General features: G+C 42.6%; 1 protein-coding gene across 1 annotated transcript; it reads left to right on the top strand.

Moving 5' to 3' along the window:
- The first annotated feature begins 448 nt into the window (after positions 1 to 448).
- Positions 449 to 19862, top strand: LOC106573926 (uncharacterized). Its single transcript, XM_014149388.3, has 6 exons — positions 449 to 589; positions 4457 to 4622; positions 15298 to 17740; positions 18390 to 18652; positions 18929 to 18967; positions 19080 to 19862. Exons 2-6 carry the CDS (start codon positions 4563 to 4565, stop codon positions 19167 to 19169), a joined length of 2895 nt encoding a protein of 964 aa, XP_014004863.1. The 5' UTR covers positions 449 to 589; positions 4457 to 4562; the 3' UTR covers positions 19170 to 19862.
- The last annotated feature ends 803 nt before the right edge of the window (positions 19863 to 20665 follow it).

Genomic DNA, 20665 nt, shown 5'->3' on the forward strand with positions numbered 1-20665 from the left:
TGGCTACACAGTCACTGTTGGCAGAAGTAGGATTGTGTGTGTGTGTGTGTGTGTGTGTGTGTGTGTGTGTGTGTGTGTGTGTGTGTGTGTGTGTGTGTGTGTGTGTGTGTGTGTGTGTGGTGTGTGTGTGTGTGCGCGGAATGCTCCTCTTTTGTTTGGCGCTTTTTGATGGTCAGCAGCATTCCAACGCAATTATCAGCAACACACATGGCAGCTGCTGGAAAAAAGAATGGAGCAGTCACGCCACCCCTCCCCCACCACAACTGGTCAATTCTTCTGCACTAGCAGCTTTGATGGACAGGGGTTGAGGGGGGTTGATGGAGGGGGGCGAGTGACAGATACTGTGTGGGTGGGAGGACCTTAGGGGGTGAGGGGGGTTACAGGGAGGGGTTTGTTCAGGGCCAAACCCAGGACCAAAACACCAGTGGAGCCCGGAAGATCCAGCTCTTAGGCTTGACACACTGGAGGCTCCGAGGGAGACACAGATCCAGACGGTACTAGATTATCTGCCTGAGAGGAGCCGGGGGTGGAATGAAGAACACCTGTTGGAGAACCCAGAGGTCTAGGAGGGGAGGTCTAGAACCAGGAGGTGAGTTACAGAATGGGGGGGATTACTGAGGTATGGAATGGAACTATTCTCCTTACAATCATATAATGTAAGGAGAGAATTATTCTACATCTATGTAGAATTCTTTATTGAATTTTCATTTAGAAAATTGGGGACTTTTTGTATTTGTATTAATTAGGGATCCCCATTGGCTGCTACCAAAGCAGCAGCTACTCTTCCTGGGGTCCAAACACATTAAGGCACTTACATCATTATAAAACAAAAGATAAAACAGTATATCATATAAAATTATTACACCACTACATATCTACAATATAAAATGTACAATACCACCATACAACAATATTACAATGTACGTGTATGTAGAGTGTGTGTGCTTGCGCTTGTGTGCGTATGAGTGTGTCTGTACCTTTGTGTGTCTCTTCACTGTCCCTGCTGTTCCATAAGGTGTATTTTTACCTGTTTTTTAAATCTGATTCTACTGCTTGCATCAGTTACCTGATGTGAAATAAAGTTCCATGTAGTCATAGCTCTATGTAGTACTGGGCGCCTCCCATAGTCTGTTCTGATTGTGAAGAGACCTCTGGTGGCATGTCTTGTGGGGTATGCATGGGTGTCTGAGCTGTGTGCCAGTAGTTCAAGCAGACAGCTCGGTACATTCAGCTTGTCAACACTTTTGACAAAAACAAGTAGTGATGAAGTCAATCTCTCTTCCACTTTGAGCCATGAGATATTGACATGCATATCATTCATATTAGCTCCCCGTGTACTTTTAAGGGCCAGCCGTGCTGTCCTGTTCTGAGCCAATTGTAATTTTCCTAAGTCCCTCTTTGTGGCACCTGAGCACACGACCGGACAGTAGTCCAGGTGAAACAAAGCTAGGGCCTGTAGGACCTGCCTTGTTGATAATGTTGTTAAGAAGGCAGAGCAGTGCTTATTATGGACAGACTTCTCCCCCATCTTAGCTACTGTTGACAGTTTACAATCCAGGGTTACTCCAAGCAGTTAAGTCACCTCAACTTGCTCAATTTCCACATTATTCATTACGAGATGTAGTTGAGGTTTAGGGTTTAGTGAATGATTTTTCCCAAATACAATGCTCTTAGTTTTGGAAATATTAAGAACAAACCTATTCTTTGCCACCCCTTCTGACACTAACTGCAGCTCTTTGTTAAGTGTTGCAGTCATTTCAGTTGCTGTAGTAGCTGACATGTATTGTGTTGAGTCATCCACATACATAGACACACTGGCTTTACTCAAAGCCTGTGGCATGTCATTAGTAAAGATTGAAAAAAGTAAGGGGCCTAAACAGCTGCCCTGGGGTATTCCTTATTCTACCTGGATTATGTTGGACTCTTCCATTTAAGAACACCCTCTGTATTTTGTTAAACAAATAACTCTTTATCCACAATTGTCACGCCCTGACCTTAGAGACGTTTATTTTCCTCTAGTTTGGTTAGGTCAGGGTGTGATGTGGGGTGGACAATCTAGTTTTTCTATTTCTTTGTTTTGGCTGAGTGTGGTTTCCAATCAGAGGCAGCTGTCCATCGTTGTCTCTGATTGGGAACCATACTTAGGCAGCCCTTTTTCCCTCCTTGAGTTGTGGGATCTTGTTTATGTGTAGGTTATGCACTCCATGACTTCACGTTTCGTTTGTTCTGTATTGTTTTGGTGAGTTTCCTTTATTAAATATGTGGAACTCTACGCATGCTGCGCCTTGGCCTCCTCATTGTTACGACGAGCGTGACAGAAGATCCCACCACAAGAAGACCAAGCAGCGTGCGCCTACGGGGAAGACGAGGTGGACATGGGAGGAAATCCTGGATGGCAAAGGATCCTGGACGTGGGAGGAGATCCAGGAAGGGATCGCCTCCCATGGGAACAGGTGGAAGCAGCGAGGGAGGAACAGCGATGAGAGGGGGGGGCCCACGGGGAGATTGGCTAATCCAGGGTTCAGACCTGAGCCAACTCCCCGTGCTTAGCGTGGGGAAAGTAGGACTGGTCAGGCACCGTGTTATGCGGTGATTTGCACGGTGTCGCCAGTGCGCCTGCACAGCTCAGTTCGTCCTGTGCCCGCGCCCCGCACTTCCCGGGCTAAAGTAAGTGTCCAGCCAGGACAGGTTGTGCCAGCCATACGCTCCAGACCTCCAGTGCACCTCCAGGGCCCAGGATATCCTGCGCCAGTTCTACGCACTATGTCGCCAGTGCGCCTGCACAGCCAAGTTCGTCCTGTGCCAGCGCTCCGCCCTTGTCGGGCTAAAGTAAGCGTACAGCCAGGATGGGTTGTGCCAGCCCTAAGCTCCAGACCTCCAGTGCGCCTCCACAGCCCAGTATACCCTGTGCCTGCTCTGCGCACCCAGTCTCTAGTGCGTCTCCCCAGTCCAGTGAGACCTGTTCCGGCTCCACGTAAGAAGCCTCCAGTGATGATCCATGGTCCGAAGCCTCCAGTGATGATCCATGGCACGAAGCCTCCAGTGATGATCCATGGCCCGGAGCCTTTAGGGATGATCCATGGCACGAAGCCTCCAGTGATAATCCATGGCCCGGAGCCTGTAGGGATGATCCATGGCACAAAGCCTCCAGTGATAACCCATGGCGCGGAGCCTGTAGTGATGATCCATGGCATGGAGCCTGTAGCGACGGTCCCCAGTCCGGAACCTCATGAGACAGCCTACAGTCCGGAACCTCCTGAGACAGACTACAGTCCGGAACCTCCTGAGACGGCCTGCAGCCCAGAGTCTTCAGCGGCGGCCTGCAGTCCAGAGTCTTCAGCAGCGGTCGGCAGTTTAGAGTCGTTGTGTTGAACACTGTGCGATGTTTAACAGTGAGAATGGTAGAATGGTGAACTTACTAAATGACAGAGTTTGACTGTGTGATATTAGGTTGGGGATCAGCGGGCGGAGTTGGGGATCAGCGGGCGGAGTGGGGGCTACGCCCCGAACCAGAGCCACCGCCAAGAATAGATGCCCACCCGGACCCTCCCCTATAGGTTCAGGTTTGCGGCCGGGAGTCCGCACCTTTGGGAGGGGAGGGGGGTACTGTCACGCCCTGACCTTAGAGACGTTTATTTTCCTCTAGTTTGGTTAGGTCAGGGTGTGATGTGGGGTGGGCAATCTAGTTTTTCTATTTCTTTGTTTTGGCTGAGTGTGGTTTTCAATCAGAGGCAGCTGTCCATCGTTGTCTCTGATTGGGAACCATACTTAGGCAGCCCTTTTTCCCTCCTTGAGTTGTGGGATCTTGTTTATGTGTAGGTGCAGGTTATGAACGCCATGACTTCACGTTTCATTTGTTCTGTATTGTTTTGGTGAGTTTCCTTTATTAAACATGTGGAACTCTACGCACGCTGCACCTTGGTCTCCTCATTCTTACGATGAGCGTGACAACAATATAGCAGGGGCCGTAAAGCAAAAACACATACGTTATTTCAGCAGAAGACTATGATCGATAATGTCAAAAGCTGCGCTGAAGTATGACAAAACAGCCCCCACAATCTTTTTATCATCAATTTCTCTCAGCCAATCATCAGTCATATGCTTGGTAAATGTCCTTCCCTATAAGTGTTGTGAGGTGTGTTCAGTGAATGTTTGCAGTAATCGTGGCTGAAAAATATTAGCCTGCAATACAGGTTTGGGTGAAGAAACATACCAAGTGAACAAAGATATTGAAACCTTTCAATATGCTGATGTAAGAAGGGCTTTATAAATACATTTGATTTCAAGCGTGTCCATTTTTAATTGCCAAATGAAGAAATAATAAAATACCAAATAGGTAACCATCAGTTTCACCAAAATGTTTGTTTAATCAAGAATGTTTTATAGTAAAAACAAAAAAAGAAGGCCCTCAATCTCCTCAAATGTAATGTTCTGTCTCCTCTCTCTCTCTTCTCAGAGGGCCTGAGTTGAACTTGATTGCCCCCTGCACCTAGCCTTGGATCCTGTTACATAGAGAGCTGCCGAACACATTTATCAACACGCTGTAACATACACTCTGCAGGATGTTCAAGTACACCCCTCCTTGGCAGGTGCTGTGTAACAGCATGGAGCATGAGACCAAGGTAAGACAACCCTTACCACAAACACAAAAGACAAAATGACCGTTGTGGTTGAAACAAAAAAAAATCCTGATTGTAGGCTACCAATTTTGTTTTGCCTTGACATCATTCTAGATGTTGCCTCATTTACCAACAATCAACAGTTTTGGATCTTCATTGTCTGAGATTTGTACCACCGCCATTACAGCCTAGATTCTTCTCATGTTTTCCATGCTCTTGTGCAAAAACTACGCCGATCATCATTGATTTAAAAGCAATTTTGGACAAATACATCTCAATAGTGCCCACTTTAATATCTGTCACATGTTACATTTGTCACTCATTTGATTCCTAGAAGTCCAGCCATAGGGATATAAACATGTATTTTCATTAGTAAGCTAAAATGAGATCAATATTAAAGGTCTTCATTCAGAGTGATAAAGTTGATTGAAATACTGTAATGATTAGTGTACATGCACATGCTAGCCACTAGAGAGCAGTAAACCTATTCTGTGTGAACATCCCCATTTCTCCAGACTGCTCTGAATCTGATTCTAAATGGAAAGTCCTCTACTACCTACTTTGGCTTGGGCCCAAAAATGTTATCTTATTTTGGCTGTGTCTTAAAACTTTTAAGTAGTTTAATTTCCTCAATAAACACTGATTTATTACTGATTTATCTGAACTGGTCAGGTGAATGAATTATTTAGCGGATGTCTCTCACCTCTCTAGTTGTTCAGATCAATGGCTGAATGAAGGTGGTTATAAGAAACAGTTGATCAGTATCTATTGTACTAGCTGGGTTTAATCACATAAACCATTAAATACATTTTCTTTAACTGGCGAAAAAACTAGAGCAATCAGAAGTGGAATGGAGGTATAGAAAGGTACATTTGAAAAGGTGTACTTTTTTTGTCTTACAAGTCAATCACAAGTTTCTTTCCCTTAAGCTTTCTGAACTACTGCAGACCTGGCCCTGCCTGATGTCATGTCCAGCCCTTGTCGAAGTGTTAGTGTCTCTTGACAAGAGTTTCATCTTGATTGCTAAAATGTCTTGTAAAACATAAACGAAGCAGACTGGTGCGAGAGGTGCTCCACCTTAACCTAGGTAATGATTGAAAAAAGTAATGAACATTTAGAACACGTAGGCCACTATGACTCAAGCTCTTCACTGGACTGTAGCTAAGGCTGGGACATCCTCTTAGGTGAACTTCAACCCCAAAAGGAAGATGCCTCTGTAACAGTTCACAGGCAAGACTGATAATGATGATGCCTCAGTATTTGTAAACTGTGTTCTTTTCTGTTCTTGCTACCTTGTGAGACTGGTGATAGTTAAAGGGAATGGATACGTTTCATAACACCGCATATCAAGTCATGCCAGTGGTCATGAAGGGAAGGAGAAGCTTCTGTTGAAAGCACTTGAAAGCACTCAACAGGAAATGACCTTACTCATTCCCTCTGGTCAGGGTTCTCCAACTCCAGTCCTTGAGAGTTGCTGGGTGAGCAGGCTTTTGTTTCAGTCCAGCACTAATTCACCTATTTCAAATGATCAACTAATCATGGTCTTTAGTTTGAACCACAGGTCATTTATTCAGATGTGTTGGTGCTGGGATGGAACAAAAGCCTGCACACCCAGCAGCTCTCCAGGAGTTACGGAGACTACAGGAGGTTATAGTTGCTTCTCTTAAACCACTCTAGGGGCTCTATTCCATCCTTATGCGTTAGCGGAGACTGCAGTTATGGTAAATGCCCCAGATGCCTGATCAATAGGAAATGACCTTTACATATCTAACGCGCTATCTGTAACGCTTCAGCGATAGAGATTGAATGGAGCCCCTACGTTACTTTGTTTTAGTACACTTTGAAATAGTCTATGTTCTTTATGGCCCAATTGTTTATACTAAGAGGGATCTCGGTTATCTTGATTTATGATTGGCCTTGGAGAGGTTTAAAGGTTTCTCTCCTACCTCCAGTTGTTGATGTAGCGGTCTGTCAGTCTCATGTACTTTTCCCTGTTCTGTGAGAGGGTGGGACTCCAGTAGTTTACATGACATTGGCTGAACTTTGCCTGTGCTGTAAGGTGCTCAAGAGACCGTAATATATATATATATATATATATATATATAGAGAGAGAGAGAGAGAGAGAGAGAGAGAGAGAGAGAGAGAGAGAGAGAGAGAGATAGAAAGTGGGAGACGAGACATCAGACAGAGAAGAAAAACTGTTTGTCTTGTTCGCTGTATACCGCTTAAGGTAGGATTCATTACTTATTTTTCTAAAATTATGTACTGTACAGTTTTCAGGTCAAATTCTATGTATTTCAACAGCATTATCGCTACTTACATTACAGATGTAGGATGTTAATTTGATCACCCTGTTGCAGGAGAACTTGCCTTCAATACAGGACATTTTAAACTTAGTATATCTGAGGTTTTAAAAGGCTTCTGAAGTTTTCAGACTTGATTTTTCCTTATGAAAAATGTATCAACCCCTACCAAAAATGTCCATTAATTATAATCCACATGATTATTCACATTTCCTGTTGTTGCAGGTTTATTTTCCTGCTGTAGCAAACTGGCTCAAATTAAGATCCTATATTTGTATTTTTCTATACACTTTTATTGTGGTGGCACCTTGTATGCCCCTGTCTCTGTAGCGACACAACCTATATTGATAGGAGCACTCCAGTACATTGTTCCTTTCCAAAATGTTTTTTGAATACTAGAGCTTTAATGAGAAGTTAGCATGGATGTCCTTCCAAGACATATTAACTGGTTTGACATCTGCATGGTCAATAGACATAAGCTGCAGTAGCAGTGAGTGGGTAAAATGACCTATGTGTTGTGATAATTGTGTTGTTTGCTCTATAACCTGTTAATTCATATGCCTTCTGACCGTGATATATAGGCCTAAAGGCCGAGACAACAAGAAGACACAGTGGCAGAATAAATTCAACCACACCTTCGTTTTATCACAAAACCGGACAGTACCCTCTGTCCAGTGAAGTCCAGAAAGCATATTGTATGTACAGTAACAGACATGACCTACAGCATGGTCAAGCAAGTTAATGTTTCCGACATTTTCGGACCACTAAACAACTATTGATTTAGAACCACAGAGAGTTACCGTAAGTCGCAAAGAAAACAGGAGCTGCCTCCATTATTCCAGCACCATTTCAACTTCAACATTTTAACATTATCAAATCACCTCTGCTTAGTCTAATACAGTGACAACTAAAAGATACCCCAAAAAATGTAGTCCAATCAATGTAAGCTAATATGATGTGGCTGTCCATGGTTCTGATTTCTGTGTGCTTGTTGACGAAGCGGTCTATCACTCTGTCATACAGTAAGCGCTTTTATTTTTTGCTGTCCTAGGCTACCTGGCTAAAATGCTTGCTCGCTAGCCTAACTTCTATTCATTGGCAAAGTTAGCTAGTTAACATTAGCCTTCTACATCTAGCTACATATTTAACTTCCATCCTCTCAGGCCAGGTGCACAACAATGTATGAATTAATGGTTGGATCAGAGAATTAAGTAAAAGCACAAGTGCAAATCCGTATCTCCATCCATGGCTAATTTAGGAAAGGGCCTATTTTAGCTAACTGGCTAGCTAGCCAGCAGAGGACAACAACACAACGAGATACAACAATTCAAGTTTTTCTGTCAATGATGTATGCTCTCAATGGAATTTGATAGGAGTGATGCCAAATCCAAGCTGGCTTCCCTTCAGTGGTGTAAAGTAAAAGTACTTTCAACTTTTACTTTTACTTCACTACATTTCTAAAGAGAATAATGTACTTTTTACTCCATACAGTTTCCCAGTTTCGTTTCACGCACTTATCAAGAGAACATCCCTGTTCATCCCTACAGTACTACCTGATCTGGCGGATTCACTAAACACAAACGCTTAGTTCGTAATTATGTCTGAATGTTGGAGTGTGCCCCTGACTATCCGTACATTTAAAAAACAAGAAAATCGTGCCGTCTGGTTTGCTTAATATATGGTATGCGAAATGATTTACACTTTTACTTTTGATACTTAAGTATATTTAGAAATTACATTTACTTTTGATACTTAAGTATATTTAAAACCAAATACATTTAGACTTTTACTCAAATAACATTTTACTGGGTGACTTTCACTTTTACTTTAGTCATTTCCTATTGAGGTATCTTTTTTTTATTCAAGTATGACAATTGAGTACTTTTTCCATCACTGCGTTCCCTTGACATTTTTTTTTTTTTTTTGGTGAGCCAGGACCATTCACAGTTGAGCTTGCTCAGTTTAGCTCAACGCTGGTAGGCACATTTTTTATACTTTTTTTGTTTAAGGGAGACCAGATGCTTGCGGGCTTCCCTTGCCTGTCATACTCTTTTGGACCAGACAGCATCAGATAGATGGCCAACACGTAGAGATACAGAGGGGCGCTGTTTTGCTCGCTCGGATTCTTTCTCCTGTGAGATACATTCAGCCTCTTGCGAATTGAAGGAAAATTATAAAACACATATACATTTTTTTTCTTTCTGTTTTTTGGGGAAGCCTGACTTCCCTTGGCATCCATGAATACACACCACTGGTAAGCTGCAGGGTAGGACAACATGTATTTCTGTATTTCTTTTAGACAGTCAATGAGTAAATGTATTAGAATTGAATAAGTCTAAAGGTTATAATAGGGATGAATCTGTGGCGAAATCTTCATTGCCCTATTTTCTACTTGTATTATCTTGAGTCTTTACAACTTGACTTTGGCCTTAGCTAATCCATGTCACAATAGGGTAATTTGTTGACAGGGACTAATGTAAGTTTGTGCGCGCACACACACACACACACACACACACACACACACACACACACACACACACACACACACACACACACACACACACACACACACACACACACACACACACACACACACACACACACACACACACACACACACACACACACAGCTACAATGCCTTCAGAAAGTATTCATACCCCTTGAATTATTCCACATTTTGTTGTGTTACAGTCTGAATTCAAAATGTATTAAATAGATTCTCACCTATCTACAAACAATACCCCATAATGACAAAGTGAAAACATGTAAACAATTTATTGAAAATGAAATACAGAAATATCTAATATACATAAGTATTCACACCCCTGAATCAATACATTAGAATCACCTTTGGCAGCGATTACAGCGGTGAGTCTTTCTGTGTAAGTCTCTAAGAGTTTTGCACACCTGGATTGTACAATATTTGCACATTATTCTATTAAACATTCTTCAAGCTCTGTCAGATTGGTTAATGCAAAACAACAACTTGCAAGTCTTGCCATAGATTTTCAAGCCAATTTAAGACTAAACTGTAACTAGACCACTCAGGTGTCATTTTGGTAGCAACTCCAGTGTATATTTGGCCTTGTGTTTTAGGTTATTGTCCTGCTGAAAGGTGAATTAATCTCCCAGTGTCTGGTGGAAAGCAGACTGAACCAGGTCTTCATGTAGGGTTTTGCCTGTGCTTAGCTCCATTCTGTTTATTTTTTATCCCCAAAAACTCCTCAGTCCTTAACGATTACAAGAATACCCATAACCAACGTTCACTCTAAGCTGCGCACATGCACTGGCCGGCAGCTCCCTTCAGACTGTTGTGCAGAAGAAATATCAGCCCGCTCAGAGAAGCAAGAGATTGAACTTCACTCAACTTTCTAGAGTTTTCCCCTTTAATTAACACTATCAATGTTTCGCTCTACTGTGCTCAAATCAACGCAATATTAGCCAATGTAACATACCGAAACAAAATTAACTATGTAAGAGACTTAGTATGCAAAATTAATTGTGCAAGAGAGTAGGATTCTATTTGCATTGACAGGAATGACTCAACCCATACTCTACACAGACCGGTGCAAAATAACCAATCAGAGCTGCAGTAGACCTATATGCAAATAGCCATGGCCATATATAGATCTGTTCCATTCACTTTGAAATGTTCTGTGTTAATAGCATGAGTGGTCGCATGTAGATGTACTTGTTTTGGTGTCAAAACTAGAGCTGCATGTAGCCACCTTTGATCATATTCTTTGCTAGTTAGTGAGTTATTAGCCCCGTTTTAGCTCATTTCTAGTCAACAATGAGGGTGGTTGCTTTCTACAAGGGCACAAAATGTCTGCATTTCTAGCCATCTTTGAAAAGCAAGTCAGGTAAAGGGCTTTTTTACGTCTTAAAGTGTTGTATTTTGAGATGTATTGAATAAACTAAGTAGCCAATAGGCAGAGGGTAACATAATTAGTCTGTTTCTCTCGAATAATGGTATGGGAATAATAATACATTACATTTTTTTTTAAAGTGGCTTCTTACATCAAACAACATAAAAAATGTTGTCACCTCCTTGTCAGAAGGACAAGTGGATAAACAGGTTAATGTCAAGCCCTGAAAGTTTTTTTCAAAAGTCTTATGGAATGTAGGCCTACATTGAACACCATACATTTGCTGCTGCTGACAGAACAGCTATTTCTATGTTAAAATATATGGGATGCATTTTTCTCCATTGTCTTTTATGGTATGCCACTCTTGTAGGCCTACATAAGGACCAAATAGCCACAGCAGCCTACTTGGCCACTGTTAAAACTGTAACTTAAAGTGGGTACACGTGCCGGAAGTTGCACAGAATTGTCACAATGTTCAAATTTGCGCTTAGCAGACCAGAAATTTGCTCAGTGACCCCCAAAAATTTAAGGAACATTGCCCATAACATGATGCAGTCACCACTATGCTTGAAAATATGGAGAGTGGTACTCAGTAGTGTGTTGTATTAGATTTGCCCCAAACATAACACTTTGTATTCAGGACAAAAAATTAATTGCTTTGCAATTTTTTTGCAGTATTACTTTAGTGCCTTGTTGCAAACAGGATGCATGTTTTGGAATATTTTTATTTTGTGCAGGTTTCCTTATTTGCAGATTAAATCAAATTGTAGTGGATCTTACAGTGAATTGCTTACTTATAACCCCTTAACCAACAATGCAGTTATAAGAAAAATATGTTAAGTATTTACTTTTTTAAACTGAAGTAAAAAGTAAATAAAATAAAAAAAAATTGATAAATAACAAATAATTAATGAGCAACAATAAAATAACAGTAGCGAGGCTATATATAAGGGGTACCGGTACAGAGTCAATGTGCGGGGGCACAGGTTAGTCGAGGTAATTGAGGTAATATGAACATGTAGGTAGAGGTAAAGTGACAATGCATGGATAATAAACAGAGTAGCAGTAACTGTTTTAAAGTGACCATTGGCCTCATGGTGAAATCTCCAGCAACTGAATTAGGAAGGACGTCTGTATGTTTGTAGTGTGTTGGTGTATTTATACCCCATCCAAAGTGTAATTAATAGTCCATGCAACTTATTATATGACCTGAACTTATTTAGGCTTGTCGTAACAAAGCGGTTCAATTCTTACTGACTCAAGACATTTCAGCTTTTCATTTTTATTAATTTGTAAAAATTTCAAAAAACATAATTCCACTTTGACATTATGTGGTATGGTGTGTAGGCCATTGACAAAAAAAATATAAATTTAATCCATTTCATATTCAGGCTGTAACATGACAAAATGTGGAAAAAGTCAAGAGGTGTGAATACATTCTGAAGGCACTGTATGTCTAACTGTACTTCTGAGAACTTTTTGGGGACCAACAATTGATTCCCATTCAAAAACCTATTTTCCCTAACCCCTAGCCCTAAACCATAACCTTAACCCCAAACCTAACCTTAACTCCTAACCCTAACCTTAACGCCTAACCCTAACCCCTAAACCTAATTCTAACTCTAAAATAGCTTTTTTACAAATGACGACCGGCAAAATGTCCTCACTTCTCAGAATTTTTGTTGGTTTACTATTCTTGTGATGACTTCTGGTACTCACAAGTACAGTATAGTAAAACATACACACAGACGTACCCATGTGAGGTAATACATTAGTGGGGGGGCAAGGAGACTTGTGTATCTCGTCCCCCACAGATCGCTCCTCTCCTCTCTCAACCAATGAGCAAAGGACAGAGGAGCCGATTCCAGGAAGTATCACTAAAAAGAGCTTATCAGGGGTACACAGTCCACTGTTACACACAGGCACACACACACACACACACACACTTTAGGCTGCCTTAGAACTCTTGGGACAGTACATAACCTAAATATGAAACTGCTTGTCAGTGCGTTATCTTAGCAGTTACCATCTCTCACAAACGTATCTCTGTACTTTTTAGACGGTCTGATGTACCCATAAAGTTATTTTAAAATTCAAAATGGCCGTATATTTGCTGAAGAACGTATTCTGGATTGAGCCAAAAGTCTTGGAATCTCAGTGAAGGTTTGGACTTGGTTTACTCCTGAAAGGCCAATTTATTATTAGCCAGATAATTATCATTTTGCAAAGAAAAAAAACAAGACAGATGGGCTGGTCCAATTGTAACTTAGTGGCCTATCGGGCATTTTCACATAAGTCATAATAATTTTCACATAAGTCTTTGCTAGGTAAAGCTCCACCTTCTCAGCTCACTGGTCACCTTAGCAACACCCAACCGTAACACACGCTCCAGCAGGTATATTTCACTGGTCATCCCCAATGCCAACACCTCCTTGGACCGCCTTTCCTTCTAGTTCTCTGCTGACTATGACTGAAACGAATTGCAAAAATCACTGAAGTTGGAAACGTATATCTCCCTCACTAACTTTAAGTGTCAGCTGTCAGAGCAGCTTACTGATCACAGCCCATCTGTAAATAGCCCATCCAACCAACTACCTACCTCATCCCCATATTTGTTTTTCTGCTCTTTTGCACACCAGTATTTCTACTTGCACATCCTCATCTGCACATATCACTCCAGTGTAAATTGCAATTACTTTGCCACTATTGGCCTATTTATTGCCTTACCTGCAGATTTGTCTATTGTGTTATTGACTGTACGTTTGTTTACCCCATGTGTAACTCTGTTGTTTTTGTCGCACTGCTTTGCTTTATCTTGGCCAGGTTGCAGTTGTAAATGAGAACTTGTTCTCAACTGGCCTCCCTGGTTAAATAAAGGTGAAATATATATTTTTTTAATAAATAAAATAATGCCAGATGACCAGTCTGCCCCTGATGAGAATAGTGAAATGCAGGATATTTCTGTCTATGTCTATTAATGACAGAATTTTGAACGGAGTGGAAGTTTCCAGGGGTTATAGATTTTACTCATTAGCCAACATGCTTGAATATCAGTCAGCATGGTATGCTATGCCATAGTGCCAAAAGTGTGTGACATTAAATTGACAATTCAACCGACCATTGCATCCAGCATCCAGTGTAGTGAGTATTTTTCTACAGCTGTTAAAGGAAGAAGGTATCCGTTTTCATTCCCCGAGAGTCTCTAATATCCTGCTCTTGTACCAGTACTCCCACCTCCAGATGAGTTGTGTGAGAAAGGGGTGAACACATCCCGCTCTCATTCCCTCATCAGGCGTCTTCATATCCTCTGACTAACTAGGCAATTTGAAAGAGAATTGGAGCCTAACACTCTAGGTACACCATATAGATGGCTGCAAATTCAGATTAAACCATTGCTTGAAGAAATTAAAAATTGCTTTTTGAGACAGCCTTTTTTAGTTTAAGTTTAATCATAATTTGCATTTGTGTTGCATTCACCATTGAGTGCATATATGACCTGACTGTGGTTTCCTGAAACCAAGTAAAAAGTAATATAAAATTTCGACTAACATCAAAAGTATAAATATCTGATTAAGTTTAGGCAAAGACTGTAGCAGAATGGTTTTATAGATCTTCACATCACAGCAATAGATCTGCTAATCTTCCATACAGAAACTCCAAAGTTCACAAAAATAGATAAGAGGTTTGACTGAGATGATTGAACCTCATATGAAATTCCCATGCATTCTTTGAGGGTTGCCATGCTAGGAAAAAAATTGGTATTGGATGATGTCACATGTTTTGCAGGTGTGCTGTAAAATGCATGGGAAATTTCAACATTGACTTCTCGATTCACGCTGAAAACCCCTGAGGTTAATACAGATTCATTACCTGACTCTGGTTTCATTGATCAATTTAAATTCACTTAAGACTGCAGTCAGGTCAGATTTTTGTTACCAACTTAATATTTCTTACCTTCTTGACAAACACAAAAATCTGTATATTTGAGACCATCTCACACATTGGATTGCTCTAAATTGTACCAGTTTGAACATAATAAGGAGTTCTCATTTCATGACCTCTCTCCTTATCAGCTAGGTTTACTGTAAAGGTGGTGTCTCACTCTCATGAGGTAGTAGGCATTGCATTTAAGCTATAAATGTTGACAATGATAGTGGCATTCCACAGCAAATCTCACGCCATCCTCTCTTACACAAGTTTTTATTGCCCCTTTAAACAGATTCCTGTGAACTATAAAACCCTGAAAAATGCTATGCAAGTCATTTCATTTTGGTGTCACAATCTGTATTCTGTAGATATCTGGGAAGTGGGAATGACAGCCATTGTCGCTGTATGCAAAAACGTAGCTATTCAAAAAAAAATCTTTAAGATGTCTTTATGTTTAATTGTTAGAACTATCAGGACAGAGGTAGCCCTGTTTAATTGGTTGATACTGACAGGATACAGTTTCTTGTTGACTATTCAACTGTTTTGATCCATTTCCTTATTTCTTCTATTGGTTTCAGAGACTCTCAGTTGCTGCATCTGATGATTACCAGGATGTGTTGACCCAGAAAGAGGGAGACCTGATAGGGTGCCACGCTCTCCTGCTTACTGCCTCAGAAATCTCACTGTCTACACAGGAAGACACCACAACCCAAGGAACCACGGACAGCATACCCAGAAAGTGGCTGCTGCAGCCCATGTCACCCAAATTGGAGCAGGCAACAGATCTTCGCACCATGCTCAGCCCCACCACGGACGAGCCCTTCAGCCTGGACCGGAGCTGGACCTACAACAGGAATGGAAACTCTTCTGCTTTCAGTTTCGACAGCATCTCAGTAAACCACACCCGGTCTACGGTCGTCGTATCTTCCCAGCAAAAAGAGGTGTCGTCCCGGGACGTGGTGGTGCAGGCCAGGCAGGTGGCGGTGTCGGAGGAAAACTGCGGCATCACCAGCGAAGACTGGCAAGCCAGCAGCTCCAGCAGCCCTAGGAGTCCCAGCAGCACGGGCTCCTACTGCGGCTTCTACTCATTCGTGGACAATCCTGCAAGCCCCGAGGCAGAGCTGAATGAAGCCTGGATGGTGTCCCCGGAAAGGCAAGCCACCCTGAAAGAGGAGCGCAGCTTCAAACTGCAGACGTATGTTGGTGGGAAGAAGCCAGGGAGTCTGTTCAAGGAGGACAAGGACTCCCGCTACCAGGTGGACACAGACAATGGTGCCCAATTGAAGGCAGAGGAAGAGGAGAAGAAACTTAGGAAGGAGATCATGCATGGTCATGCCCCCCCAAAAACTGCCACCTACAGGGAGCAGTGGAGTGCGCTGAGCTTGTCACCCAACAAGCTTCTGGAAGGGTTCAGCTTGTGCTATGGTCCAACCAGTAGTAAATCTGAGCCCACACCAGCAGCCGAGGCTGGTACCATTGACAATGAGCAGATCAACTTCAGCGCAGCGCGAGAGCAGTTCCTAAAGATGGAACAGTCCAGGCTCAACCCCTTTCTGAAGAGTCCCAGCTCTCTAAAACCACAAGGAAGACGGTGGCAGTCAGAAGACAGTTTGCTATCCCCAAAGAGTGCGAAAAAAGACCACTCTACAGTACGGTTGAACCAAAGTCCGACCCCAGTGAAACAGCAGGATGAAGGGGAAGTCACTGGCGGAAAAGTGACAGTGTACCGCACAGAGGAGAAGGTAACCAAGAGCCAGGGTAGTCTGCTTTATGACCTTGACTCTGGACAGGAGGATCTATGGGGGGACCCCAGTATTGGCTACATAAGTCATGTAAGCATATCCAATGACAACTCTCAACCAGAAAGCAAGGCCACCCAATCGGTAAATGGTCACAGAGAGACGCCCATTGAGAGGGAGATTCGTATCACTCAGGAGAGAGAGGAGAGCCTTCGGAAATTGCGGGGCATTAAGCACACCGATGTCCAGGAGATGGTGGAGATCAAGACCAAGTCTCTGCTCTCCCAGCCTGCACCACCACTGACACCTGTCAAGGCCAAAGAGAAGAATCGGGTGAGCTTCTTCATCCAGCGCGAGATCGAAAAGGACAGCCAGAGGGAAGTGGACCTGATGCACCAGGGGAGAGTCCCAAGTCTGTACGACAGGGGAACTCCGCAGGAACTGGAGGATAGGAAGAAGATCTTTGAGCTGCCAGACCAACCTGGAGCCAAAGAGAAGAGGAAAAGGGCTTGGTCTTCACCCGGGGTCATTGTGAGGAGTAGCAGCTCAGATAGGGAAGGCTTCCCTTCCACTTGCTTCCCTCACCGGCACTCAGAAGAGACGGAGTTGTACATCAGCCGCATGAACACCACTCCAAGCATCAATACCACCAGCAAAGGCTGGGGTTCAGATTCCCAAGACCTCACCGGAGTACTGCCAAGTAGCCTCCCAGAGGAGAGTGTTACATTGAAAGGCCATGAGACCACAAAGGCGGCAAGCTCTAAAGTCACAATAGTGGTGAAGACGACAAGTACTAGCGAAATAGTAAATGACCCATCGTGGTTAGTGCGAAGAAAGGAGCCAGTTCCAGCCAAAAGCTCCTCAGCTAAAGAAGCCTCCTTTTCGTACTCTCCGTCCTCCCCTACACCCACTGCTTCTGCAGTTCAGGGGTCTGAGCCGAATGATAAGCTTTTTCAAACCTGGAGGGCGCACCTGAATTCTGGTGGCCTGCGACCTCAAAGAGCAAACACTCCAGATGTTATCCAGAAGGAGATTGAGCAGGATCTAAAACGCGAGCAGGAGCACCGGGAACTCCGGGAATCCTGTGGCCTGTCCGCCTCTATGGAAGGAAACCTGGACTGTGTAGGACGAGACGCTAAAGACACATATCAATCGCAAAGCCTGCAAAGGGTCATTGTGGAACAGGAAGACTCTGTCTTCCATGAGAGCCCTTCACTTCTTGTAGAGCAGACAAGTTTGACCAGACGGCCCTATTCCTTTATCACTCCAGTATCAATGCTAGGTAGGATGGTACATTAATCCATAGACAAATCTATACAATTACATAAAGTTACAAGACAATGTAACACAGGAATAATTCATGATGGCAATATCTTACACATGTTTTTGGCTTGATTTAAGTGACGTTGATGCATGCAGAGTGGATGTTGCATTACAAAGTCTTGTTTACTGATGGCTTTCTTAGACTGGAGGAAATGACAAGCTTAATTAGAACCTGAACTTTGGTCATATATGGGGAGAGGAACCAAAGCTGTGTTACCAGCCATGATTAACCATTAACACGGAGCAAAACAGATCGCCGTGAGGTTGTTGAATAGTTTCTCCAGTTGGGATTTTGGTGCTTTTCTTTAGAGTTAATGCACTGACATTTAGTGGTTAAGATCACTGTACAGTCACTCACATTATGGCAAGATAATCTAAAATGTTTAGCCTACCAGTGTCTATTTTCATAGGGAGTCAGACAGGTGTACAATGGTAAAAATACAATTATCATTATGTAGTTTCATCAGGGGAGCAACTTTCTCTGGGGACCAAAGTTGCGCCCCTGAGTTTCATGTTGCATTCAATTTACATTTCAAATGTACTCTATCATTAATAACATAATTACAAACGTGTTAACTCTGTTTCTTTCATTATCCCCTCCCCTCCAGATAAAACTGACAGCGCAGCTCCCTTTTCCCCTTCCATTCGTCCCACTCCCCGACTTCCCTCCTTTTCCATAGTGACCGCCCAGCCATGGGGCTGTCCAAGGCCCACCTCCCCCGTGGTTAGCAGGGTTTTCCCCATGTTGCCTGCCAGCCCATGGGCAGAGACAGGTGGCTCCCCTGGGACACCCACGCAAAAGGGCCTGACCGAGACACTGCTAGAGGATTTTGAGGAGAGGAGAGTCAAACTGAAGCTGGAAGAGAACGCTGTAAGTGAGAAAAGACTGTAGTTGGACAAGGGGGGGGGGGGGGTTGTTGCTATCTTTAGACACATTGAACATTCATTATAGACACACATAAGACAAAAACATTTAGGCACACAGTTTAGAAAAAAATACAGCAATGCAATACGCCCACAAAAAAAAGCATACAGATAGTGATGGAGAAACCGAGTACATCTTGTGAGATTTCTCAACTCATAGGTTTTATATACAACAATGATAGCTGGTTGCTAATTTGGAAAATGTATTTTGTGTTTCCTGCAGTATGCAGGAATTCAGTGCATTGATGATGTGAATAATGAGGTAAGTGGTTGCTCCTCTCTGTTGATGTGCGTTTAATCATTGGTCATTTGTCTCAGAGAAGGACCTTTAGCACAGATCCAATATGACATTTCTGCTATTTCTTCCATTTCAGGTCTTGGAGGCCACCCGCATCACCAGGCACAAAAACAAGCGGGCACTGCGCTGGGAGGCTGGTGACTACACCAACGAGGACTGCCAATGAGTCCACCAGTCCTCTCCCCTGGAGGGCATGGTGAGAGAGAGCAGAAAGGAGAAGAGATGAAAAACACAGTCATCTTAGGGAAGTTGTTGTCCCATCTCAGCACATATGAATATACTCTGACTACACACTACCAAACCTGCTGGACATATTGATTGGTCCACTTTGTGATAAACTCCTCGTCCATCAACATCAGCCACCTACTAGAGCAGGTGACCTTCCACGATTTAAAAGAAAAAAGACAAGTGAACTGAAAAAAATATACAATAAGGACAGGACAAGTTTTAAATGTCATCGGAGGTGGATTGCAAACAGAAGGGAATTTAAGAGGAGTTGTGTGCCTGCTATGAATGCACTGCCTTGTTTTGGGATGAAACGGCTACGGTCAGGTTGCAGACCCGAATCATTAGCGTATGAGTTATTTTTAAGTCTGGCAGTCACTGGCTGCTAGGCAACTTTGATTAGGCCTATCCGCCTTCAAATGACTGCATAGAAAATAAATGACGGAGCTATTTTTGTCTTGTCGGTTGTGCTTTGCAAATCAAAAACAAGCAAGAAACCATTAGATATCCATGATGTATTTAGAATGGTTCAAATTTCCAAACCAATATTCAATCCACTGAAGCACTTGCAGTACCGTCTTCTAGAAATGTTGACATTTGTCTGATAATTAATATAATAAAGAGCTACAGCAGATGTTTGTGTTCTTAATTTGACTTGAATGTGCTTTGACAGCAGAAATGAGTGTAAAACTTCTTACCTAAACCGGTCAGGTCCTTATTGCCTTTCTTAGGGCTCGACTCAATCCGTATCACGGAAATTCTGCAGTATAGCGTGATTGAAATTGAAAAGGCAACGTTAGCGCAGTCAATTGCATTCACAGTAAATGCTGCATATGTCGGCTCAATCGGAAATGACGGTACCTTTACATTTTAATTGTGCCATCTTCCGTGACATGGATTGAATCGAGCCCTTGTGAGATATGTACAGTTAGAAAGATTCCTTGCTTACCAGTCGGCTACCGTAAATGACAAACAAGTTTAATCACACTAAACCTGACTGTTTGCAACATGACAAGATATGCTTTTTATATAGACTATTGTAAGAGATACTGCTGAAAATAGCCCAGGTAATGTAGATCTCATAAGAGATTCAACTGCTACATTTGGTGGCAATGGTGGGATCCACTACTTATACAAGCGGTGATGTCAAATCGGATGCAATGTAGAAGTTGGTCAAACGATAGTGAATCTCAAACTATCAAATGGAGTAAAACATCGCCATCAGCTGGGTAGACAATTGAACTGCTTATAGGGGATTTGGGAGTGTAGCTGTAAAGTTAAAACATATTTTATCCCCATATAAACTTTGCAATAACATGATAGTCCAATTGTAGGAATACATCTCGTCTGAAAAAAGTAGAGATGAGTTGTATTTCATGGGTTTGAAGGACAATGATGTATCCCAATTTCACCTGCATTCATGCATCAGTGTGCCTG

Source organism: Salmo salar, chromosome 16 (assembly GCF_965601325.2).
Source record: "Salmo salar chromosome 16, fSalSal1, whole genome shotgun sequence".
Classification (NCBI taxonomy): Eukaryota; Metazoa; Chordata; class Actinopteri; order Salmoniformes; family Salmonidae; genus Salmo; species Salmo salar.

Coding starts and splice junctions, on each gene's coding strand:
- LOC106573926 (XM_014149388.3), top strand. CDS start 4,563: ATGTTCAAGTACACCCCTCCTTGGCAGGTGCTGTGTAACAGCATGGAG. Junction 4,623..15,297: donor GCATGGAGCATGAGACCAAG/GTAAGACAACCC, acceptor TATTGGTTTCAG/AGACTCTCAGTTGCTGCATC. Junction 17,741..18,389: donor CACTCCAGTATCAATGCTAG/GTAGGATGGTAC, acceptor CCTCCCCTCCAG/ATAAAACTGACAGCGCAGCT.